Raw genomic sequence first — 27,844 nt, forward strand, 5'->3', positions numbered from 1 at the left:
GTTACATGTGTTGTTTAACAGAGCTAAGCTAGTTAGCCAGTGAGCAAGCTGAATCAAGCTAGGTGAGGTAGATTGTGTGAGACGGGAGATGTAGTTCACTGAGCGGTTTCACACAAAAGTGGTCATATGACAAACCTACGGCTAACTGAGACTTTCTTCGATTGAAAAATGATCTTTTAAATTGACGAACATCATATTTGTAATCCATGGCTCAATTCAAACAGGATCAAAAAATTATTTGCTTCTCCCCGTTCACGTTCATATTTTTTCTGAGTTTAGGTCCCATGAGGTCCACCGGAAGGGGCGGGACTTCGGCTCTCTATTGTAAAAATCCTGACAGCAAGAAGAAAAAAAAACTGTCACTGAAAAAAGACAGACCTCAAGAAAAATATAGATTGACATTGAAAAACCTATCATAATGCAACTTTTTTTCAAATTGAAATAAAATAATAGAATTGTGAGATTAGAACTTTTTGATGTTTATGTCTTATGTTTCAGTTCTACATTTTTCAGTGCCAATATTTGTTGTTTCAATGCCAGTTTTTATTTTCAATACCACAGGTTACTGTCACTGTGTTCCTTTAAGTGTGCTGCATGTTTTAAATAAAGTTTTATTTAGAAAAAGGGGAGGAGGAGGAAAAGGAGGAAGAAGGTGGAAGAGGAAAGGATCAGCCATCTTCGTGAGGTCGAAATCCGGAGCGCAGCGGTAATGTCTTTGGTATTTATGAATCATCATTTATTTCAGCGTTTACTGAACTCAAGTCGTAGCCGCAAACTGGAACTGGCCTCATGTCCATGACGTTTGAAACAGGTTAACTTTTTACTAGCACCTGGCTAGCTTGTTACATGATTCAAATAAGCGTGGCAAAGTTATGTAGCAGCATGAAAACGATGTGACAGCCGCTGCATGGCAGTAATGTTACTAATGGTTCCCTGTTTCATACATCGAAAGCAAATGCACGAAAATGTATAGTTTTTTTATTTTTAAATTCAGTCGAACGGAGGCTCTGGGATTCACATCCGGCTGAAAGCACAGCAGCGCTTTGCAAATAGCCTACAACGTTTCATCTATTAATCTTACGTTACAGGCTAATTACTAACGTGACGTTTGTTTTCTTTCCGAGCCGTTTTGCTTGGCCGCAACGTAACATGCCTACGGTCTAGCTTTAAGGACAATAAAGTGCCAACGTTTCCCCCCAAGCCGATAACTTTATTGCCATAAAATATGCTCTAGTAGTCTAAACCGTCTCTGTTGCCATGAAGTGATGATACGTAGATATGACGTTTGATGGAATCTACCCAGAGGAAAATTCTAGATAAAAGTGGTAATGATAAAATATTAAATATGCTTTTTTTGGTAGTATATTTACATGTGAATATTCCGATTTTTTTAATAATAATAATTGAATTAATAATTTACTTGACTATAACAATAGTCACTGTCTTTCAAAATGTATTGTGGGCCTACAAGCATTAATCAGTCTAATTGAGTTCCTCTGTTCCCAGTAAGCACACATACGTCGCTGCGACGTATTGGCGATGCAATCAGAATGCATCGGGGATAGCCTACGTAGTATTTTGGTAGTTTGCTCACTGGCACGACGTCCCCGCGACGTCGCTGCGCTACGTTTCAGCGACATATAGCCGCTCTCTCCACGACGTATACATATATACATCGTTCTAACGTATGCCATACGTCGTAGAGATGCAGGCAATATACATCGTTCTAGTGTATGCCATCCGTCATAGAGATGCAGGCAATATACATCATTCTAACGTATGCAATACATCGTAGAGATGTACGCTTATACGTCGTTCTAACGTATGCAATACATCGTAGAGATGTACGCTTATATACGTCGTTCTAACGTATGCAATACATCGTAGAGATGCAGGCTTATATACGTCGTTCTAACATCTGCTATACATCTTACAGATGCAGTCTCAGGTACACCTTCCTGACATCTGTTATACGTAGTACAGATGTCAGGAAGATGTGCAGATCAATTGATCCTGCATTAATCCATTTAATCCATTGGTCAGTTGTCACACACAATTACTTTAAATATCTTTACTAAATTGAATTGCTAAAGTAAGATAGATAAACCATACACAATTACTTATAATACATTTTATTTATAAAGCGCTTTTCAGGGTACTCAAAGACAATTCACACAAGTTCAAATCATTATAGAAAATAGCACACTGTAACACATTAAAATATATTCTTGTATGTAGCTAGATTTGGGGATAATTATCCTACTGTGGTCTATACTAAGGGCTAATGTACAAAAACATTACCTTGTGTTGTCTTCCCGTCAACCTTGAAAAAAAAAATATTAAATTTTTCTTCTACACATTTTCAGCGCTTATTTCTACGTCCCATATTTTCTGATATAAAACAAAAGTTGATAACGGGTCAATTTGACCCGAAGTCAACACAAGGGTTAAAAGCTATGAGTTATGTTTTCTCTCGTTTGGTGGGTGTGTCTCTCGATTATTGGCTGTGTTCAAGGTGATACCCAATTATTAGAGACTGTCTGTAAACCCGTGGTAATAAAAAGGGCTTGCACACACAACAGGATGTCAAACACCTTGTTTCAGTTTTAAAAAACGTCACTTTCTCAATTTTTGGATGCCTATGGGATCATGGTAATGTTATTTGAACCCAAACACACAGCCAAGAATAACATTTATTTATTAACAAAATTCATTATTTTTCTTAATCTGTAGGAGTCGCTGAAATATACAGTATTTCTCTCTTTTAACTACACACTCGTGAGCTTTATATCACTTTATATCACAAATGCTGTCCCTGCTACAGCCTCTGCTCCAGTCGGTTGCCAGTCGGGGAACTCCTTGATGGCCGGCTTCGTACTCAGGAAAGTAGGGTCCCTCAGTGGTGCTGCTGCAGTGACAAGAACAAAAGATTTGGGTTTTGTGCGTTATTCGAAGAAGTATCTTTTAATACATTTTGTTTAATCTCCTTTTGTTTTTAAGAAGTGGTTGAGAAATATTTTTTTTTTGCAGATGTGAATAGAAGAATATGGCAAGTAGAATATGGCAAGCCAAATGTTGTTAATGTAGTTAAATTCTCTGCTAAATTTTCCTCAGAAGCTCCAATTCAGCCTTTAAATATAATTGAACAGTAAGGACATTTGGTCAGTAGGGGGCGCTTTAGTCTGTGCAGTTTCATTTTGGATGAAGTTCAAGGTGGGCTGTTTACGGTAGAAGGGATACAGCTACGGCCAAAAGTTACGCAAAAATCCCGCAAAATCTGGACTAATATAATAATATATTTGTTATACTTTCACCCAGGAAAACGTGTTTCATTCCTCTAGAGTTTTTTATTCAAACCACGATCTGTTTCCTGAACTTAACAAGTCGTTTTGGTGCCTAAACTTAACTGTCGTCACCGTAGCTGTATCCCATCTAGCCTCAACCGCTGTTAAAGTGCCATTCTGACAATATGTATTTAGATCACTTTGTAAATTAAAGCTTTAAATAGCATGTTATAAATCGTCCCATTAAAAAATACCATAACTTTCTCTCTAAAAGGGCTAACACCAAGGTTTCATAGTAATCACAATTATTTATTTTTTACTTTTGAAACCAAAGGTGTCATTTTATGCTGCCCTCTCTTTACTTCCTACTCCCATTTTCAATTACGATTTTGTAAACTTACCACAGATGATTTGGCAAAGTAATGACTGGGAATATGGCAGCTTTCCACATTTTCCCGTTGAATATCTTGGTCATCATGGCAATTGAGAGATCTGAAAAATACAAACATATAAAAATTTAAAACAAGATAAGATCCTTAATTAATCCCACAGTGGAGGACATTTTCAGTGATACTGCACCAAAAGGAAAGTGCAATGACAAAAGCATCAGTAAAAACGCAAGAATAAAGCAGTTAAAACTGTTCAGTATACAGACAGAAAGTTTAATAATACGGTATTCACAGTATTGCACAGAGGAGTTATTGATATTGCATAAAAAAGGTGTACATTGATGTTGCACGTGAGTAAATTGTCAGATAGGGTGCGTGTGGTCTACTTGGAGCAGTGTAGATTATAAAGTCTGGCAGCAGCAGGAAGGACGTGTGGTATATCTCCTTCACTGCACATTAGGGTTACATTTGAATACAAAATGTAACTTAAGTACAACTTCCAAAGGGTAAAAATATTTACTGTTGATAGATGGATATGATTTAATAATAGTTTATTACCTACCCATTTCAAAGTCTGTGTAGGTCTTCTTCTTTGGCTTCCTCTTCTGGAATCATTAGTGCCTCTTCCTCTTAGCAGGCCAATTCAGCAGTGATCGTCAAATCAGTTTTCAAACTCTTTCCTCTTATCTGAAAGAGATTAATATACAGAGGTAATTAATAATTCAAGTACAATGTAATAGATAGAGAAAGTCTAGGACCCCTTGAACACACAGGGGGTTAAAAAAATAGAGCAACACATAAGAATCATGAGTGGCACTGCACCTGCCCCAAATACTAGATAGATTCAGATTACAGGTGTGTAATTTGCATCTTGCAACAAACTAATATGACAATAACATACCTGACTCTTTTCACTTGTTGATCAGGCTTATACACACAACTATTATTGTGGTATGATGTCCTTCATCTCTGCATTGCCTTTTCTCCCACCTCCTGCCAACGTTTTCTGATCTTCCACTATACATCATACCAACATAAAAACAGACACACTATGTGAAAGCTACTATCAAAAAATACTGCTCTTTTGTGAGGATGCAGAATTTTTAGTATTGTAACTTCTGTTTCGCAATGAACACAGTGTATTCCTGACATTTTGTAGAAGATGGTGGTATTCTTAGCAAGAACCCCCTTTTTAATGAGAGATAACTAGTGAAACAAACAAGCAAACAAACATCAACTAACAGTTTACCAAAGTTATCCTTGCTATAAACATTATAGCACACATACGTCGCCACGATGTATTGGCGATGTAATCCTAATTCATCGGGGATACGTAGTAGATTGCTCGTTTGCTCACTGGCACGACGTCCCTGGGACGTCGCTGCTGTACGTTTCAACGACATGTAGCCACTCTCTCCGTGACGTATACATATATACATCGTTCCAACGTATTTCATACATCTTACAGATGCACACATATAGCTACATCGTTCTAACGGAAAAACGGGGAAAAAAAGCAATATACCAATTAAATTATTGTGATATTGATAATTGTATTGCTCTCAAAGTCAAATGTGATTCAATATGTCCATCGAACGTGTTTAGTCCCTGTTAAAGCCGATTATAAACCGCTAATGTCAGTTAGGCTTATGGTCAATTTAGCTTCAACAAAAAGTAAAACTTAAAGTTAAGTGACTGGACAGTAACTACATTAAGCTAACGCTAGCTTGCCAGGTAAATTGTTTTTATTTTAATTCATCGTTAGTGATATATCAGCAAGAAAATCATGGTAACAGGTGACGATGCTCATTAGTTTTTTGAAGGCTAACGTTAGCCCACGAAAACGGGCACCATCTAGCTAATAACTGATGTTTTATGACCGTTGGCACTCCCAACCCCATTTTCAAAATCAGTTGTTAACCAGATTTAATGCCGAGTGTACAGAAACGAACCACAGTCTTACTAGCTAAACGGTCCTAAACTAATTTTACATAGTGTCATTTAGTTAATAAGCAGGGTAAAAATATACAAATATTACAATCACAATGTAATAAGTACGAATGTTAGCCTGCCATTAGACGGCCCCTGAACCTCTTCACCTTTTTTAAATGATTTAACGTTAGTTGGCAGATTAGCTAGCTAGCTAGCTAACCTGTACATGCCGAATTTACCTTTAGCTAGCTATATTTTGATTATATAACAAGTCTTCAGCTTTAAATGTTCCCTGTTGAGATTTCAGTTCCATTAAAGCCAAAACAAAAATCAAATTAACCGATATGAGCAAAGTATGACTGAGGTGCGGCACTCAGTTACTGTTAGCTAGCTAGCTAAAATTAACGTTAAGGGATATCGGGTAACGTTCAATTAGCTATAGCTAGCAGCCTCACGTTAGCTAACGTTACTGGCATGTACTGCAACTGACATAGCAGCTAACGTTAACTTTACATTCAGATTCAGTCAGATTAGTACATATAGCAAGCTAACTAGCTAGAGCACGGATATTTTAATTTTAAATGAATGTGAAAAAGGGGCGGCTAGTGCGATGTGAGCCTGATCTAACGGCTCTAAAGTTACTTTAAACCATGAGACACGGACGCACTAAAATATCTTGTTATTAGTCCAATGAACACCAACTTCCACATGAGAAAACGTCGAAATATTTGTATTAACGTTACGTTAAGATGAAATAGTGCTTACCATGGTATTTGACAGCAGCAAAGAAGCAGTCTCCATCCTAACCCTTCGTAGACTGTCAACTTTTTTTCCCCTTCCTTTATCGACTGTGGCGCGAATATGTTGCTGGGCACAATTCAGATTCACTGTCCATCACATCAACAGTGTGTGTGTACAGTAAAGACATCCAGACGCTCAATAAACGATGCTTTCAAATGACCCGCGAACAACTTAGGAACCGTTAATACATCTCACCGACATAGTTAATACGTCGCTGCGATGTATAGATTGCGATCATAAGAAATCCAGACGCTCAATAAACGATGCTTCATTATGACCCGCGAACAACTGAGGAACTGTTAATACAGCTCACCGACATAGTTAATACGTCGCTGCGATGTATAGATTGCGATCATAATAAGACGTCCAGACGCTCAATAAACGATGCTTCATTATTCTTCTTTATAACCCGCGATCAATTGCAGACGAAGCGAGCAATTGCATACGTCGTGCCGACGTATGTGTGCTTACTGGGTTAGAACTAAATTACTGTAATCCTCTTGGGAGGATTTATGTTTTTATTTTACACAAACACTTAGGCCTGAAATACACACACAAGCACACAGGATAGGAGACATGCATTGTTGTAGGATGTCAGTAATTTGCTTAGAAATATAGGAAATATTTGATAGGATAGAACAACACAATGTAATTCTGCTAAATAAAACATCACATTCATTGTTAGTTTCACTTGTTTTCATTTTAAACAAATTGTATATCCAAATACAATACACATTTTCTATGTCTGCCACTTTAAAAAAAAGAATTCCAGTGCTGGTTCCATTGTATCAGAATTTTGGATAGTCATCATGGAAACATTAATTGGTCATGTGACAACGGCTGGGAAAATTGGCAGAACAGGCAGCCAAGTGTCATTACTCTGATCCAGTGGAAATCACCATTTTCAGATTTACAGCACTTTAGCCCATTGGATTGGAAGGGGGGAAATCATATTTCACGAGGGGCCGGTACCAAACCGTGCTCCCTTCTACCTCTGGTTAGAGACGTGTCGCAGCGAGACTAGGGATTTGGTTGACTCAAGGGCACCTCTCCAGCTACGGACCACACTCCGACTGGTGGAGTTTTGCATCCCAGGCAAAACAAACAAACAAACAAACAAAACAAAAATATTTGATCGAAAGGGGGAAAGTTAATATAACAAAATGAATGTAATAATGTTATTTTTTATCAATAAACGGTATCAGTTCCTGCCACCATTAAAAAGAGCCACTGCCAACTCCTCTGGGTAGTCATTTCTGGTACAGGCGCCACCATAGATATATACAGGGCTCCACTGTCAGGAAATTAAAATGCATGCAACATTTTTTTTTTTTCAATAAAATCAATATTTATTTTCTTAAACTAATTAGCCCCTTGTTCATGTTAGAAGCCTCAACATCTTATTATGTAATATGTATGCTATTTACACTATTCTGTTGTGTGCTATTACAGTTGATGGCTTCACCTAAAACCTACATCTACACTTTGCTGACACACTGAGTGCCACCCCAGTACATTTTAGAAACACCTTTTGATCCCATTGATTGACTGGGACAAAACAAGACGTGTAAAGGTGTGGACACACAGGGCCGACGGCCGACCGTTGACAGAAAAGCCAGTCGAAATTATCAGTCTCCCCGTGTTGGTCCAAAAAGTGCCACAGAACACACCAAAAAGACGAGACGAGACGTAATACATCTCTATAACAGCAGGCGGCGCTAATCTGTGTTGTTGCCCAAGAAATGAAAACCGGCAGCTGATTGGACCAACGCGTCACATGGGTTTGTTTTCTCCGGAAATTCAAAACCAGACTATCATGGCGGCCGTTCAGAATGCAATCTCATATTGTACTAAAATAGTTCACTGAAACATGTTTCTGAAAACATTTTAAGCGAGAAATAGGCCATGCAGTTGCTGAATCTGTCTTCATTTCAGCTCAACAAAGGTCAGTTTAAAAGATTTTCGTCAGATTTTGAGAGACTTTAGTCACGCTTATTCCGCTACCCATTTCCGGGTGAGTCTCGACTGCCCTGTCTCCGACTGAACATGTCAGGTCGGCCAAAATGAAGGCCGACAGCCCCCCAGACTGACGACGACACGGGACACTCCAAAAAGATTCGAGTCACTGACCTTGCCAAACTTCACTTTGAGCTCAGGGCATTGTATCATTTTTCACATTTTTTGTTTTTTACATCTTATGGACTAAATAGAGAATCAAGAAAATAATCAGCAGATTAAAAATAGTTAGTTTCAACTGTACATTTACAATTTATTTTATACAATTTCACATGGTGACGACACAAGCCACACCAAAAACTACTCAACTGTACCTTGGCCCATGCTCTCACATCCAACTCATTCTTTACTGAAACAGCTTTTGGTCTCCGCAGCAACAGGCTGGCATTGATCAGCCACAACTGTGTGTCATATTGATGTGTACAGTAAGATGTCTGGACATGAGAGTGTGGAGCTATGCATCTATCAGCTGGAAGATAATAACTTTGGGCTTCATGAAAAAAAAACAGTGTAAACAATTTGACAGTTTTGTAAAAATATAGTGGATATTATTAAAAAGGTGACATTACACATAATGTTTCTCTTATTGTAGTCTGAACAGGATGTTTTCTGTTTGAGGTTTCTGTTAAGACTGAATTCTTAGCATGCTTGAATTAACTACAAGTGTTAGATAAGAGTCAAACATGTCAAAATATATAACTGAATAGTTTTTTTCTCTTCACTGTATTACTTTCAGATGCCAAGACATTGCTCAGCAGGCGGCTGCAAATCGCGGGACAACCGTGAGACTCGTAATGCTGGTATTACCTTTCACAAGTGAGTTCTTTATGCAGTTTTATTAGATAGTAGTCTTCAGGGTTGGCATGGGAGGCCTTAAAGGCTGTGATCAGGGGATACATTATACAACATGCTTCATTTCGTAAGAGGAATAGTGCTAAAGCACTGTTAGAATTAGTGAGTCAAATCAAACATGCTGAAACTGAGATTAAGCGAAGAATGTCGCAGGATGGCCTGAGAAACTTAGCTCAGTTAAAATACGAATACAATAATATTCTATCTCAGAAGGTTGAATTCAGTGTATTCAGGGCAAGACAAATTATTTGAATTGGGAGACAAAACAGGAAAATTACTCTATACATTAAACAGAGGGAATTGGCTTTCACTATTTCTCCAGTTAGATCCAAGTCTGGAGATGTTTTTACAGCAACTGTAGATATTAACAAGATTTTTAAACAATTATACACTGATCTCAATAAGTCATTTTCTACATATACTGATGAAGAAATGTGTTATATCATTAGGATCATATCTTAGTTCAATGACAAGACAAGACTCTACGTCATACGGTTCATTCGCTGTGAAAGGGGGCATGGCCAAAGTATAGGGGGTGGTTCATCGTTAAGGTGTTGAGATGATACAGACCATGTTTGAAGTCCATTAGATGAAATCTCTAGGAGGAGTTCGTTAAAGTATAGCACCTTGACTTTCAGGCCTACTTCCTGTTGCCACTAGGGGGCGCTATGACTTTAAGTAAATATCTGCCTTTATTTGTCCTCAGGGTTTGACTCTTATGAATCCTGAAAAGTTTCGAGCCAGTTGGACGATGTACTCTCGAGTTACACCCACTTCCTGTTTTGGCGGCGAAACGCACAAAATGGCCGCCCCGCCACGGCGACGCCCTATGACGAAAGATTTTTCTTTTAACAACTTTTCATCTTTAACATCTTAAGATGGTACAGACCGAGTTTGAAGTTGATCGGATTAATTCTCTAGGAGGAGTTCGTTAAAGTACGACATGTGGAAATGGCCGAAATCGCACTAATTTCGAACTTTGAAATCAAAATGGCGGACTTCCTGTTGGGTTTAGGGTATGGCCAAAGCCGGTCTACGGAAAGCCGTTCCACTCCCTATTCAGCCCCATTGTACCGGATTTTGGTTGCAGTTCCACCAGAGTTCCACTGGGGGTGATCGCGGTCCAGTGCAAAATGAATGGGACTCTATGGAGCTAGACGGCTAAATGTGTCTCTTTCTCCTGATTGTCGTTGAGAAACCTCAGATTTGATTGTAGTTTTTGCAAGTTCAACATGGGTTGAAAATTCGAAAGTTGAATGAACGAGTACTTATGTCCTTTTGATTTCTTACAGGGTGAGTCGTTGTAGCCCATAACACGCTAGCATTCTGCTAATGAATGCTGATTGGTCAGTGAAGGAGTGATTATGATCGGAGATCCCGCTTGACGGCATCCGAAGCACAGCCTGAATATCAGAGTGAATATTTCGGTGTGGTCTTTAAAACATTAGCAAACCTCTTTCTAGCACGTGTATTAACAGGGAGAGCCTTACCTGTCAGCTGTGTTGTCGATGCCTCGGGAGAACAAAGGAAGCGACTCAGAGCTTGCCGTAAAGCAGTATCTCTGGCCGTATATGTGTATGACGTCACTGACATTTTAAAAGGCTTTTTAGAACAAAAAAGCGACTTTAAAAAAATTTAACACACAGCAGTGTGTATTTTCTTAGCCTCCCCTTTCGAATGCAACATTCAAATTACTAGACAAAAAATTATATCCTGAGAAAAGTGGGTTTTGAGGGGTATAGCTCCATAGAGTCCCATTCATTCTGCACTGGCCTGTGAGCGCCCCCTATATGGAACTCTGGTGGAACTGCAACCAGTTCAGAAGCCGGAAGTAACGAGGGAGTGGAACTTCTTTCTATATTAGAAATTCTTTGGTATGGCTCTAATGAAGTTTTTTGTACATCTTGATATGTTACATATGTGTACCAAGTTTTGTGAGTCTACGTTAAATGCACTGCAGGGGCTCAATTTCTTTAACTTTCTAGGGGGCGCTAGCGAGCCATTTTTGTGCGCCTATTCCCGAAACCCTTTAAAATACGTACATTTTCACCAGACTTGATGCGACTGCCAAATTTGGGGAGTTTTTATGATATAAATATTAGGGGTGGTACGGTTCACAAAACCCACGGTTCGGTTCGTATCACGGTTTTAGGGTCACGGTTTTCGGTTCAGTACGGTTCTTATTTTTTCTTTATCACTCCAGAATATACTTCAGTATATAGCTAAAATTAGCATATTGAATGCATGTTGCACAAAACGTGCACACAGTGGCAGTTCTATATTGTTTTATTTCATCATAGGTAACGTGAAATCCAAAATGTTCCCACACACCAGACTATAAACGACGCTGGCGCATCCTCCAGCTCTGGCCAGCCTCTCTCCCACTTGACATTTCTGCAGGTGACGTGACGTGACCTGCAGCGGCACCCCACTCCACTTGAGGAGCGGTCGGCTCGGTGTCTCTCAAAATCTGATGAAAATCTTTTAAACTGACCTTTGTCGATCTGAAATGAAGACAGATTCAGCAACTGCATGGCCTATTTCTCGCTTAAAATGTTTTCAGAAACACGTTTCGGTGAAATATTTTAGTACAATATAAGATCGTATTCTGAACGAGCCGCCATGACAGTCTGGCTTTGAAATTTGGGACCAGCCAGACCCATGTGACGCAATCGTCCAATCAGCTGCCATGGGTTGCGTTTGTCACACCCATCCCGCTCGTCATTTCCAGTAAGTGTTTTAACATAGGTGTCGAAAGTGGGCACTACGGCAGTAAGAGGTTAGTGCACATTAACAGTGTACTGACGAACCGTGCGGTACACACATGCTCCGAACCGAGACTAGCGAACCGAGCGGTTCGGGTGTTTTTTCATGAACCGTACCACCCCTAATAAATATGAATATGATAAGCCCCTCAAAAAGCCAATTCATTTGACGGGAAAAAGAATAGAAAGAAAGAATAATCCCTTCAGTTTCAATAGGGCCTTCGCCGCTGTCGGCGCTCGGGCCCTAATAATAATTCCTTCAGTTTCAATAGGGCCTTCGCCGCTGTCAGCGCTCGGGCCCTAATAAAGGACTTATAAAATAAGGACATAATTTTCCTATCTACGTTGCATAATATCCTCAGTCAGAAACCTTATGCTGTGCTTTAGACCCTATAACTCACACCAGGTGCTACTTAGGACCTCTGAGCTATGTAAAAAAAAATCTTTGGTCATGTCACTGTTTGTTACATTAGACAGGTGATATGTAGATCTCGAATGATCCCTGCCTGCTCATTCTGCCATGCCTGCAGGAGTAGGAATGATGTGCAAGCACTGATAGTGGAAGAAGGGGCTGGCACTGATGCTCTGAAGCCCAAACAGCTTCAACATCCTGATGGTTTGGCTAGCCATGCAACCTGAAAAGTGGATGGCCCCACTCAGTAATAGGTTGCAGACCTGCATATTTCGATGCAGCATTGGCTGGTTCTGCCAAAAATGCTGATAGCCACATGCTGCACAGACCTAAGAGATGTACAGTATGTGAAAGGCATAAAATGAGTAAACTATGCCATAAAAACGACAAAGTATATGGGCCTAAATAAAACAAGTCTTAATTGAGGTCAGGGTGAGATTCCTGCAGCGGTGGTTTTGAAAGTTCCTCATCAGATGAGTCACCTTCTCATTTCCTCCTCTGGGATCCATGACACATCACCAGGTTCGTCCATGAAAACAGAGGATAATTCATCATCGCTGTGCACAGGACTGGGCAGTGGAGTTGATGTTTGTTTCTCCAACCTTTATTTCTGAGTCCCCACCAGGGACGGACTGACAATCTGTGCGATCTGGAAAAGTCCAGAACGGCTGTCCAACCGATGGCCGTCGGCGCAAAAAAAAGTGTATTAAAGTGATATTAACAGCCAACTGCAGGGGGCGCAAATACAATCACTTACATGTTATGTGTAAAAATAAAACTGAAGAAGAAGAGTCGGCCTACATCATTAGACGTGAGTTAATTTCACATCAGCATTACTGGTAAATGCCAAGAGCAGTAAACACTATAGGCTGCCTTTATCCCTATCTTAGCAAATTGCATGTTGTCAGCTCAACATGAGCATGTGCATCATGATTATGAAAATTATCGTGCCATTTAGTGCTGTCAAACTTAACGTATTTAATAATTTCTGTTAGGTTAATTTGAAACATTAAAGGCGTTACAAATGAATCGCGGGTTGACCGCGATTTCACTTGGTTGTATATGAGAGGTTGTAGTGAACTCACTTTTGCTGCTAGGATGAAGATTATGGTATTAAATTAAACGGGAAAACATCAGGCATGCATTGGTACCACTCTAAACGTGCTAACAAACAGGGAAGGGGGCTAAATAATTCACCAAATGTAACCAAAAGTTTAACCAAAATCCTAGCTTGCACTTTCTGTCTGTCTTCCATCAGAGTGCAGTTTTTCCTTGTCTTTCATATTTGGTTTACTATTGTGGAACTGGCAAAGACCTGGTGGTTGTTTGTGAAAGCTTCACAGACAACATTGATAGGGCCTAGTCATTTTCATCATTTCACAGCCTTAAAGGGGTGATAGAATGCAAAACCGATTTTACCCTGTCATAGTTGAATAACGACAGTTCGGTGGGTAAATAGGACATACATAGAAGCTCAAAGTCCCACTGACACCCCTTTACTATGAAAATCTCATATTTTGAAACTGCCGCTGAAAACGGGCGAATCCCAACAAAGCTGAGTTGCTTACGCAAGCATCTCAAAATCCGGAACCTTAAGAGAACAGTCACGCCCAACATTTACATAGGCTACACAACTGACCTGAGATCAGGTAGTCTTCTGAATCTAGCTAGGTCACGCAGATCTCTGCTATTCCATTACAAAATTCACTTCTGAAACTTTTTGTGCGAGAAATCAACCATATAAAGCTCAAATATGGGCTGCTTTACAAAAATGGATGGCTAATTGTGCAAATTTTCTCCGACTGTGTGTGCGGGGGTTTAGCTGCCGGTGTTGGTGCTGCCTGGGTTGCTACATCGCCGCCCTGACCGCAGTGTCAGCGAGCTTGCGTACCCGCAATCTTTACCGGGCCCGCAGGTTCCAGTAAATCTTATAATGGGTATGTGTGTTGAGTTATTTAAACAAACAATCGGGGAAATAAAGCCTCTTTGGCTGCGAGTCTCATTGTTAGAGCCGCGGTGAGATGGAGTCCATCAATGAGAGCTAACTAGCCTCCTCCTAACTCTGACATTCACAAAAATACATTCAATTGAAATCCGAAATCGGACAAGTGTTAGCTAAGCTTTGTAAGACCTTGAGGAACCTGTAATATTCATGCCGTGACGAAATTCAAACTGTAAATATACTTTAGTTATGCGAAAGTGAGCAAGCTGCGATATTTCTCCATTGTAATGAATGGGACATATAGCAAGCAGCTGCTCGTCCTACAAAGATGCCTTGCGTTCATAAAAATGCCTTAAAATCAAATCGGACACAACGGTTAGCTTTATAAGACATTGGGGAATGATGTTATATAAGTGGCGTGACGAAAGTCAAACTAGAAATATAATTTAGTTATGGCGACAGTGTAGCTAGCTAGCTGCGGTGTTTCCCCATTGTAATGAATGGGACATATAGCAAGCAGCTGCTGGTCCTACAAAGACGCCTCGCGTTCATAAAAATGCCTTAAAATCAAATCGGACACAACGGTTAGCTTTATAAGACATTGGGGAATTATGTTATATAAGTGGCGTGACGAAATTCAAACTGTAAATATAATTTAGTTATGGCGACAGTGTAGCTAGCTAGCTGCGGTATTTCCCCATTGTAATGAATGGGACATATACGCAAGCAGCTGCTGGTCCTACAAAAGGCACCGCGTTCATAAAAATGCCTTAAAATCAAATCTGACACAACGGTTAGCTTTATAAGACATTGGGGAATGATGTTATATAAGTGGCGTGACGAAATTCAAACTGTAAATATAATTTAGTTATGGCGACAGTGTAGCTAGCTAGCTGCGGTGTTTCCCCATTGTAATGAATGGGACATATAGCAAGCAGCTGCTGGTCCTACAAAGACGCCTCGCGTTCATAAAAATGCCTTAAAATCAAATCGGACACAACGGTTAGCTTTATAAGACATTGAGGAATGATGTTATATAAATTGGCGTGACAAAATTCAAACTGTAAATATAATTTAGTTATGGCGACAGTGTAGCTAGCTAGCGCGGTATTTCCCCACTGGAATGAATGGGACATATTGCAAGCAGCTGCTGGTCCTACAAAGACGCCTCCACGTTCATAAAAATGCCTTAAAATCAAAGTGGCGCGACGAATTCAAACCGTAAATATATTATAGTTATGCCGGCAGCTGGCCGCGGGCCCGTAGTGCAGTATCCACAAAGGGTGACTTTGCCCTGGGTATGGAGCCCAGCAGGCTGCCGCTTTCTCGTCAGACTGTGTGGAGCTCCTAAAGTCCGACACGTCTTACCAAATTTGCAATTAGCCATCAAATTTTGTAAAACGGCCCATATTTCAGCTTTATATAGTTGATTTCTCGCTTAAAAAAGTCTCAGAAGTGAATTTGGTAATGAAACATTGCAGTGTCTGGAATATGAGATTCTGTCGCTTCTCTAATGTATGTGTATTGGGGATTCGCTCAACCAATCAGCGCACGTCTCTAATATGTGCGTATGGCAAGTCGCTCAACCAATCAGCGCGCAGCTCATCTAAATATTCATGACCATACCATATTTGGAAGAAAAGCTCTCGTTACAAATAGGGCCAAAACACAGGGATGCATAAGGGCCAGTAAAATATCAACCAGGCCATTTTCAGCCCAACCAATGTTACATACCCCATTAGGAGACCATAAGGAACAGTGTGAAATACCCTATATAATCATTCTATCACCCCTTTAATATGAATCAAAAGTGTAATAAATATTAAATAGGTTATTCAATGCTAATTCTTTAACACAAAGTAACACATGTTATATACATTTATATTTGAATAGTTATAGTATATAATAACTAACACTCAGTGTAGTTTTGGTATAGGCCTACAATATATCTAATCCCCATGTTCAGGTACAGCAAGTAGCCTACTTTATCTCTGAAAGTGTTGTCAGTAATACTTTGTACTGTTTACAAGTTTGTGTAATTTGGGGTTTCTGTAGCCAGTGACATTTCATTATTTGTATTTTAATTTCAATGCAGATGTAATGGCATTGTACATTTTTAGTTTTTATTTGAAGGCTGAGGCTTCACTAATAAACACAACCATCATTTGAGATGTTACTTGCTATGAATACCTTGTCTGATAGGCTACAGTATTGTGGCATAGTATCAGGACATCCTGGCTAGTGTCTGTCGCGCACGGCTAGGGGCAAATGGCCGGATGATGGGCCTATTTGAGAGAAAGTCCAGGGCTGTTTTTTAGCCCCAGTCCGTCCCTTGTCCCCACACTGACCATCTTGGGGTGGGCCTGGACAGCTATAATAAAAATAGGCACCATACGCCACTGCAGCATACACCACTGCTTAGGTACCCTGTCCAACCTGCTGCAATCCCAAACCACAGCTCTGTCACAAAATCTAAATGTGTTAATTTAATTGTGTTAAAAATGGAGGTAAAAGGTAGTGTTAGAGTTGTACCTCCCTGCATAATACAGAAAGATTTTACTAATTATTTGCCCTCTGATATTATGTAAACAGATGGTGGCATGTACAATTAATTTTAGAGATTCGTAATGTTAATCTACCTGCTGAACGATGTGAAGGTCTGAGAGCCACAGTGCTGAAACACAGATTTTTTAGGGACCGTGGAGAAAAAGCCTCTTGCTCTGGGTCAGCAAGCACTGCAGCACTGGCTGTAGATTCATCTGTAGGTGCATCTCCCCCTCCCAAATCCTTATAAAGACACCACATAAAAATAAATTACGAATTAGCTGTGCAAACAATTACTAATGCTAACTAGCATTAGCAATTACGTCTTACAAGCTAGCTGCTGTGCTTTACAATAACTTATCACATTGCTTCTCATTATTGAAATCATTATGTTGACTGATTTGGTAGCTCTTCCTCTGGAGGTTTTTCTGTCATATTTTAAATGGTTTAAAAGGATAACAAAGACATTTTAATAAATTACTTAGACCGATTGATAGAGGTTTAGGTCTACCAAAGATATTGTATTACTACTATGCTTTTAACTTAAGGCATCTGGTCCACTGGCCACTTCCTCCTGAGTTAGCCCAACCCTGGTATTGTATTGAGCAATCTGTTTTGCCCCGTTATCGCTCTTACAAAGCCTGTCAAACTGTATGGTGAGGCAAAAACACATCCAATAATCTCTCTTTTAAAAGTTGTGTGGACTAAAGTGGCCCGGCTGTTTGAATTGGATCCATATCGATATACAGTACAGGCCAAAAGTTTGGACACACTTTCTCATTCAATGTGTTTCTTTATTTTCATGACTATTTACATTGTAGATTCTCACTGAAGGCATCAAAACTATGAATAAACACATATGGATTATATGGACATATTATGTACTTAACAAAAAAGTGTGAAATAACTGAAAACATGTCTTATAGTTTAGATTCTTTAAAGTAGCCACCCTTTGCTTTTTTTGATAGCGCTGCAAACCCTTGGTGTTCTCTCAATGAGCTTCATGAGGTAGTCACCTGAAATGGTTTTCACTTCACAGGTGTGCTTTGTCAGGGTTAATTAGTGGAATTTTTTCCCTTATTAATAAAAAAGCAAAGGAAACGCATTTGAATGAGAAGGTGTGTCCAAACTTTTGGCCTGTACTGTACTTCATCAAGTATTTGGTGAAATCCAAAGTTATGTATTGGTAGATCTCCCTTTTTTTGGAGGGATTGGTTGGAAAAGGGAGTTGTTACACTGGGGGATCTGTATCTCTGTGGCATATTGAAATCCTTTGAGGGTGTGGTACAGCAATTTGGAATCCCTAGGTCTCAATTTTTTACATATTTGCAACTTTGCCATCTGTTGGTGGGGAGTTTTGGATCCAGCACTTCAGCCCGAAGGCACCAGAATATTTAGATAAGGTGTTGTGAGATATGAAAAAGGTCATGAGGCTTCTGGGTATTATTCTATACTTATACATAACCTGGGGGATGGAGCCTGATGAGCCCTCAAGAAGACATGAGAAAGGGATCTGAATATTACACTGGATGATGAGGAGTGGGACTGAATCTGTGGGAATATTAACATTATGTTACACGATTTGAGGGTGCACCTCATTCAGTTCAAGATTATGCATCTCTTCTATTGGACTCCCTCCGGATTGTTTAAAAATTGTCTAAAAGACACACCAAATTATTGGAAATGTAAGACAGAGAACAGCCAATTACTTCATTTCCTATGGTCCTGTAATAAGGTCCTGTAATTTTGAACTGGGATACATGGTAACCTTTGTCGGATTGCAGGGACCCAGGTTTAAATCAGCCCAACATTATTTGTTCTGAAAGATTGGTCAGTCCTAAGCGGGATGGATAAACACATGAGAAGCTGGGGCCATACTAGTTTAATGATAGACAGATTTTTTAAGAGGTTGGAGAAATGAAGGGGTGCCGTCAATTCAAGAGTGGGCTTCTGAGATGGCTAGACTGGTGGCGTTTGAAAAAAAATGTCATAAAAACGGTTTTCCAGATTGGATGTTTAGATTAGAAAATGGGGAAAGTAGCTGAGCTTTCTGGAGGGCTCCTAAGAAGCTTTGTGCTGGGAGGAAACGTGTATGATGGGCTTATGGTGTTGTCATTTATACATATGTTTGTTAGGTTAATACGTTGTTGTCTATTTTGTTATTTTGTTGTATGGTCTCAAATAATGTAGTCACTGTGTCATCTTTTTTTCTTGATTTTTGTTTGGGTGAGTGATGATGACGAAGGGGGGGATATATTCATGTTGCAAATTCTATGTTTTGTATGTTTAAAAAATAAATTAAAAGTTGTTAATCACAGAAAAAGAATACACTGATATTACAATGACATTCTTAAATGTCTCACTATTTAACGTGAGGTTGTATATTAAAGTGCAAAACGTGACGACAGCATTGAAAAGACAAAATTATAATTTTTCATTGTGATGGCTAGATTACCTAAAGGAGCTACTCGGAGGAACCTTTGGATCATCAACTCCCACCGTGCAGACTACTGGGATCCTCAGACTGACTTTGTCTACTTCTGCTCCAAACACTTCACCCCTGAGAACTTTGAACTGACTGGATGCAGGTATGTAGACTCAGACAGCACATTATGAGATTACAGATAGCAATGGTTTCTGTTATTGACCATTGGTGCAGAATATAAGTACTGCTGATGGTGTTTGGATAGCAGCCTAAAATGTGTTTGACCTTTTCCCTCACAGTGGGATCAGAAGACTAAAGGAAGATGCATTTCCCACCATATTTGATTCCTCTTCAACAACCAAATGCAAAAGACCAGGAACACCACAGACACAAGAAGACATTGCTGTCAGGTACACAGAATTGATACAGAGTCACATTTTGGCATTTGGTCATGAGCTTTGCAACTATGAATAAAATTTAATTGAATACTGTACAAACCTTTGTAATCATAAATGAACTGCTTGAAGAAAAACTTTTATCCCTTGTCCAATGAATGTTTTACATTTGAATGTTTTTTTAACAATTCTAACCACATCAGTGCAACATTTTTGAAGTGAAAGAAGGCATGTAGATAAACGTACTGGACGCATGTTGACTAGGCGCGAATGCAACTGTTACATAAGCTAACCGGAAGGAGTACCCAGTTAGGAGCGCCATATTGTGCAGCAAGTCTGAGATCCTCTGAGTGGCACTGGCACCTCTGTGGCAAGTGATTGGCAGGCATCAGGCAGATTTCAGGCAAATGTCAGGACATTGGCAGACAAAAATACCAAAACCGACTAACAGCAGCTGACCTGTCGTGACAGAACAGCACATAGCAGAACATTGACACTTCTACTGTGGGTTTTTCCTGGACATTAGAGCCCCACCCCACAGTTGATGGTGAATCAACTGTGAACTGCCGACAGATTGCCACTGTGGTGCCGCTCATCTCGGCAGTTTCTTGACCGGTGCAGAACGAGTGCCGCTCGTTTGCCACTGTCCAAGACATCTGCCTGATACCTCTCTTAACACCTTCCACAAGGTTGCTAGTGACTTTATTTTTGCCCTTTAAAAGTACAGCCAAAACAATATATTCTACATTTAATTAAATTTTTAAATAATTTGTTACTTTAGTTATTTGTAAATTCTAAAATGTGGTTAATAATCTAATATAAAATGTATTTGTATAGCAATTTTCTTAAAGTGCCCATATTATGAAAAAAAACACTTTTTCTGGGATTTGGGGTGTTCTTTTGTGTCTTTGGTGCTTCCACATGCATACAAACTTTGAAAAAAATCCATCCATGCTGTTTTGAGTGAGATACGGTTTCTGAATGTGTCCTGCCTTCGGTCTCCGGGTGAGCTGTTCAAAATCGGCACGGCTTTCTACGTCACAAGCCGAAACGAGGTGGCTAACTGCAACCGTTAGCTCGTAGCGTTAGCATGTTAACGCTAGCCTCGTTCTCAATAGCAAAGCACTGCTACAACACACACAAGTTCACCATAATCTACAAAAGAACTACTTACATGTGCTCCCTCATTTAGAAGTCTCCCAGCTAATCCTACCTTGTAACTGACCGAAGTTGGAGAAACAGCCTTTCTTTTACTGTCTATGGAGCTAGCTAGCTGACATGATCTACATCTGAGCTACTGCGCATGTGCGAGTGCAATCAAAGATAGTACAGAAGAAGAAGAAAAGAGGTCTCACTCTGTAGCTAAAACAGAGACCAGGTGAAAAGAGGTTCTGTAGCAGTGAGAGAGAGCTGTGCAGTACAACAAAAATATGGTGTTTTTTGAAAATTAAACCATGTAAACCTATTCTGGTACAACCTTAAAGGTCCCATGGCATTAAAATTTCACTTTATGAGTTTTTTTAACATTAATATGCGTTCCCCCAGCCTGCCTATGGTCCCCAATTGGCTTGAAATGGTGATAGGTGTAAACCGAGCCCTGAGTATCCTACTCTGCCTTTGAGAAAATGAAAGCTCAGATGAGCCATTCTGGAATCTTGCTTGTTATGAGGTCATAACAAGCAAGGTTACCTCCCCTTTCTCTGCTTTGCCCGCCCAGAGAATTTGGCCAACCCATGGGAGAGAGACATCATGGCTTTCAAATGAGAAAAGTGGCAGTTGGTCAAGGCCACACCCCCACCCTCCACCTTGCCCCGCCCTCTCTCCTCCTCAATAGCTAGAGACACAAAAATGGCACATACTAAGGAAAGCTCATTGTGGGACTGGCTCTTGTGGCTGTAATTCTGCACCAAGGCTGAATTTCGAGAAAGAGACTTCAGATATAGTATTAGGGGACCACTAAGGTCTATATAAAAGCATCCAAAGAGCAGCATGTCATAGGACCTTTAAAATACAATTATGAACCTGAAAATTAGCATAATATGGGCGCTTTAACAAAATTATAAAGTGCTTTACTACAGCCATGCTAGCAGCTCTGTGAAGCTGTAGTACTAGTCAGTGGAGTTCTACGTCTGTAAACTATGGAATAACATTGCCCATGATAATTCAAGCAGTAACTTGTACAGTGTTAAATCATCTATCTTGATAGTCAACAATTTCATGTTTTCCATTGTAATGAAAGGCAGATACGGTTTGTTTTTCCTTTTCTTTGCCCGGCATATTACTCCTGCCATGCATCCCCTGTACCTCCAACAAACGCACTCTAGTCACACTAATAGGGTTTTATTGATGAACAATAGCTATGTTTCCATCGACCCGTTTTTATCCGAATTAAGTGATATCGAATGAAAAATGCCTTATGGAAACAGTAAAATCCGACAGAATTTCATGAATATCGACTCAAATGAAATACGTTCGGTCTCATCGGATTTTCTCTTGATCGATATAAGGCTTAATGCGATAACTGCTGATGGAAACGTTTTTTGTTTTTTTCTGTTTTTTTAAACTTTGTTTATTGAGCTTTTTTCACAACAGAACAAAGACATACACAAACATTCAGAGATGGAAACGTTATTTGCCGAATAAATAATGAATTGCGATTAAGTTTTAGGTCATTTTAAGGTTGCAACCCGCAATAAAACGAAGAAGAAGTTTCAGTTCATTTCCGCCCACTATTTCCGCTCTGTTTGCAAAAAAAAAACAGATGTAAGTGGACAAACGAGGAGACAAGATACTTTTTTAATTTAATTTAACAGAAAAATATAACCGCTATTTTAGATAGCAAAAATCTAAGAAACACCATCATTTATCAGGAGCTCGCGAAGGAAATGACCAACAGTTACGACAGGGACATTAAACGCTTAACTTGAAAAAGCTTACGTGGTTTAATGTATCTAAACAACGATGATCATCACCAGATTTATCATGGTTATATCTTGTCATGAACACTTAAAGGTGCAATATGTAATATTGTGTGTAATACTGGCAGCTAGCGGTTAAAATAGTTACTGCAGTACAAATTCAAAATACTGGAGAGTCGTCTCCCCCGCCCCCTCCTTCCCAGACTCGAAGTTCACGGGGGTTGCCAGGCTGAGACCGCAGCATTCACAACAATGTTGCTAGACGCTTTTCTCACATAGCCAGACATTACTTCACAGCACAGCGGAGTAGCTAACGGTAGATGCTGGCTATATAGACAGTCATAAAAGCCCGTGCTCACGCGGAGCTCTGTAACCAACTGACAGACACACTTTTTCGGTTTAAAATTACAGTATGAACCGCTAAAAACACAACAACCTCACCGTCCTCTCCACACGCCAGTCAGGCACACTTCCTCGGCTTAGAATTACAATACGAAACGCTAAATATACCACTAATTTGCCGATGGAACACACTTCATTGGCTTAGAATTACGGCAACAATCGCTAAACACACTGCAAACTCACAGTCCTCTCTTTCCGATTTACAGCCCCCCTCTCGTGGTTTAAAATAACTCACCGTTGTCAGCTCCAGCCGCTGAAGAGGCTACATGCTGTAAACAGCCATGGGCTTGCCTGGTCCCCCGGTAACGTTAGCAGTAAGCAGGGTTAGCAAGGCAGCGTTAGCCAGGACCAGTCGGGATCACTTTACTGTCTCAATTGTTTTTGCAAGTAACCAACTGCGATTCTCTAGCTATATAATTCAATGTGAGTACACAAATGTTGAAATGACAAAAAATGCCCCTAGTAGCTGTGATAAATTAGCCTGAAGCTAATGCTTACCGGTTCAGGAGGAAATAAGCCAATTCTGGCCTTTTGGGCTCTAAGCTGTCTCCATCTTTCAAATACATCTCCAATATTTACCAGGGGTTGTTACGTCTGGTCGTCACGCAACTGTTAGAAAAATGCTGTTTTCTTTTTTGTCGGGTAGAATCTATCTCTGTTGATCCTGTTCGTTTGTTTGCTGCTTTCATGGCTGTACTACCGTTACAGCTGTAGCGTGCTGGGTTTACGTTTTTACAGGTATATCTGGCAACCCAGCCTGGCTGTCAAACTGGGCCGTTGATAACAACACACAGATCAAAACATAAACATAAATTCCGTCACGGAATGTAAATTTCAAAAAGAAAAATACTGAAATTAGCATTGTTGTCAGAAAAGATAGTATTTCAGTTTAACATGTTTCCTTAATATCTGATGAGGCATTGGTGTCATTTTTGGATTTATTACAGTACAAATATTACATATTGGCTTAAAGGTTTAAGCCTGTCAAAAAAACTAAATCGAAATCTAACGATTATAGAAGTTATCTCACGTTAATATTTTCTTCATCAGTGGCCGTATTAATATTATTAATATGGCGAGGAAAAAGCTTAACGTGGTTTAATGTACCTAAACAATGATCAATCATCACCAAATTTCTCTCTCATATTACCCATTATAACCACGGAAAACTGTCAAATAATCTAACCCAAAGTCCAATTATTATGGACGTTATCTGACATAAAGCGTTTCTGCTTCAGGGCAGCAGAGCGGCTGGGGTTGACTCTCCACGGTTCACATTGGCTTTATAAGTCCTAATGTGAAAAAGCTTAACATGGTTTAATGTATCTAAACAACGATCAATCATCACCAAAAAATCCTCTTCTATATTGCTCATCATAACCACTTAAAACGGTCAAATCTAACCCAATGTCCAAATATTATGGATGTTATCTGACACATTAACGTGAGATAACTTATAATCGTTGGATTTCGATTTAGTTTTTTTGACAGGCTTAAGTGTTCATGACAAGATATGACCATGATACATCTGGTGAGTGGTGATGATTGATCGTTGTTTAGACATTAAACCATGTTAAGCTTTTTCACGTTAAGCGTTTTAGAATGTCTACGACAAGCCATGGGACGTCCTGCGGAGTAAATGGAAGGCGCTCAAACAGCGATACACAGCTCAAAAAAGAGAGTTGTCTCGCAGCGGTGCCGGAGGGAAAATATAAGGCAAGTTCCACCTTTTTGATGAGCTGGATCATATCCTCAGCCAAAGGTCCATCGGAGCTTAGGCTATAGCTTGGCTTCTAATATTAACAACTACTTTTGTCTAGCAAAACTTTGTTCGCAAAAGTTCGCTTGAATCTTGTGCGATTCAGTTCAAAAATGAATGGAAACACCGTAAAATGTCTCAAATCAATTTGATATACCAATTTAATCGCAAAACAGCATGTGACGTCATTACGCACAGGTTTTTATTCGCTTTAAAGCTGTTGGATGGAAACACACTTTCACCAGCTTTATTCGCATGAGTTTTTTTACCGAACTTCAGATAATTCGATTGACAAGTGGATGGAAACTTAGCTAATGTGGGCACAAAAAAACAGAAAAAGACTCCATAAATAGAAGTTACAAACATTGCTCACACATGATGGACACACAATTCTGGCGCTTAATTATACAATTCAAGAGCCAATGTTAGCATTTGGGCAGAAGAAACAACACCGCAATTTAAAGTACACACTACTAGGCTTGGGCCGATGTAAATATTTAGTAATATTTATATTTAATTAATTTGCTTTAAGGTGTCATAGTGACAAATGGCAGTTTAACCAGTAGCATAAAATCAAACTGGTTTAGCCTCGTCCACTGGACCGGAAAGGTAATCGACCCAACTTTACACAGTACCGTATGGCATTAGCTAATAAAATGCTAAGAATTGAATGCGCAGAGGTTTGTCCTTTCATTTGTCACCCACCTGTATGTCCTGCCATGTAAAGGAAAAACTAATGGAACAAACAATTTTGTCATTTTATCTTTTTTACTGTAGAAAGAATCCCCGCTTAGATGACCAGGAGAACGCTCAGCTGGAGACGGACAGGGGTAAAACGTCAGAAGAACCCACAGTTCAGAGGTCAGTGACAACAGCTGAGGAGACTAATGAAAACATCCCTGCATCTTTTCAAGAGCCATCAGGTGTGAAGGAGCTCTTGCAGCAAGAATGTACTCCGTCACCAGCACCAGTGTCTCGTCCCCTCTCCCCATCACGTTACATGAGGCGTTTGCCCCCTCCTCCAGGCTTCTACTTGCCGAAAGAGCACAGCTATGCTCAGCGCTGCCCGCTGCTGTGGAGAAGACGTTATGACCAGGCTATTGACTACTTGGAGAAGGCCCTACGACAATTGCATGCAGCCAGGCGAAGGGAGAACCGCTTGCGGAGCACTGTCTTGAGGCTACGTGATAAACGGCTAAAACACACTCTACTTGTGTCAAAAGATGGTTGTGAAAACAGGGAGAGCTGGACATCAGGGGGGGAGAAGAGACAAGGCAAAGGAGGTTCTAACCAGGAGGAGAGTGGGACTGATGCTAAATCTGAGGATACAGGTTTGTTTGAGGACAGATGTGTGGATCATATTGAGTTGGGGGAACATTTTCTTCCGGACACCAACAGCTGGTGTGAGGAGGAGAAGAGATATTGCTTTTACTGTGGAAGAGAGCAGGTGCAGGTTGGTGGTCAGATAGCACGCAAAGTTTCAACAACTGGCAAAGATGTCCAGCCCACAGCGCATGAGGATTCTCTGACGATTCAGAGAAGCGTTAAAACCAGTACTTGTGGCACAGCTAAAAATGCCAAAGACATACAAATAGTCAGGTTGGAAAGACCACCTGGGAAAAGTCCAAAGTCCCAAGTACTGCTCCAAACTCAAAATCTTCACCAGGTGCTCCCCGCTGGAGTGTCGCTGTCTGATATTCATGAGGAGAGTTTGCAGTTTTTAGGCTCTCAGAAGAAGCTGCTGCTTTCTGACGTGTGTGAAGGGGAGACTAAGGCTATGGGTCAGGAGCATCACCTAGACCTGCAGCAGCAGCTGTTTTGGATACGGGACAGTGCTGAGGGACAGGTCATTCTGGTACCTGTCCTTGCTGAAGATGGATTACAAAGTTATCTCAAGATGGAGCAAGTCTCTGATGAAGCACCAACTGTACTTGTGTCAGAACTGGATCTCAAAGGACACTTGGAACACATGACAGAGAACAGCGAAGGTCTGTCCAGAGATGAAAAAGCATTTGATGATGACCACAGTGACCAGCATTCTCTTATTAACACTACTCTGGTGGAAATAGGAGAAGATGTGAGGGAGAAACTTAAAGAACACCTGGAGGGATTTCACCTTCAGCTGAGCACCGAGTTTATAAACTGACTGGATATTCTGAATGAACACAACAGTTATTTTGTGTCATTTGTCCCAGTCTTAGTTGAATATGCTGTTGTTTAGACCTAAACGTGAGAAACACCACCTAAACACCACATGAGAATCAGCTCAGCAGTCAGACATGGTGGTGTTGTAAAGCAACACATTATTAAAGACGCTTTAAAGATAAAGTATATTAAGCTTAGTTACCTCAGAAAGGTGCAGATCAATGGATACATGGGTGTTTTTATGTGCAAAGCCAAACCAACAGGGAATGTATTCTGTATTGTGTCTGTGTTAAAGCATGATATATCTTCTTCCTCTGTTCCATAAAGCTCCATTGTTGTTCAAAAATGATTTAAAACACATCAATCATGTGTTACACTGTTGCGGAAAAAACAAAACTATAGATTTGTAAAGATGTGCTTATCAGTAGGAGCCAATGGGGTTGGAGTTGGAGACGGAGTAGAAATTACAGGTACTAACACATTGTTGATTTTGGACTTGACACTCAGAAAATTATCTTTTCATTTTTTAATATTTCATTTTTATTTTTAAATTTTTTTCCCATGTCATTAAAATATCAAAAACAAAGATACAATTGGTAAGAATAACATGAATAATTTATAACTGAAAAGGCAAACATGAAGGTAGATCTCTGAAATAAAGGGATAAATTATAAAATGTCTTACTTGTCAGTTCTTTTTTCAGTTTCCCACTTATTTTTTGTGCATGAGCAATGCATTATGTAGTCAATGTCGTTATTTATGCACTTTATTCGATATTCTATTTTTTACATTCTGTACCTTCTATCAAGTCTGACAGATGGGAAAATAAAGTGACAAACAAATGTTTATATACACCGTCCCTA

The 27,844-nt window shown here is 39.9% G+C and overlaps 1 protein-coding gene across 4 annotated transcripts; it reads left to right on the forward strand.

Moving 5' to 3' along the window:
* The first annotated feature begins 641 nt into the window (after nt 1-641).
* On the forward strand, nt 642-27,661 carry thap7 (THAP domain containing 7). Of its 4 annotated transcripts, XM_039820107.1 has the most exons (6): nt 659-718; nt 9,159-9,238; nt 19,388-19,525; nt 19,662-19,772; nt 25,614-25,666; nt 25,751-27,661. In XM_039820107.1, exons 1-6 carry the CDS (start codon nt 710-712, stop codon nt 26,980-26,982), a joined length of 1,623 nt encoding a protein of 540 aa, XP_039676041.1. In that variant the 5' UTR covers nt 659-709; the 3' UTR covers nt 26,983-27,661. The 4 variants fall into 4 exon arrangements, with proteins under 4 accessions (XP_039676039.1, XP_039676041.1, XP_039676037.1 ...); XM_039820105.1 differs by having other exon boundaries at nt 642-706; nt 25,614-27,661; XM_039820103.1 differs by having other exon boundaries at nt 25,614-27,661.
* Nucleotides 27,662-27,844: the final 183 nt, after the last annotated feature.

This window comes from Perca fluviatilis, chromosome 13 (assembly GCF_010015445.1).
Source record: "Perca fluviatilis chromosome 13, GENO_Pfluv_1.0, whole genome shotgun sequence".
Classification (NCBI taxonomy): Eukaryota; Metazoa; Chordata; class Actinopteri; order Perciformes; family Percidae; genus Perca; species Perca fluviatilis.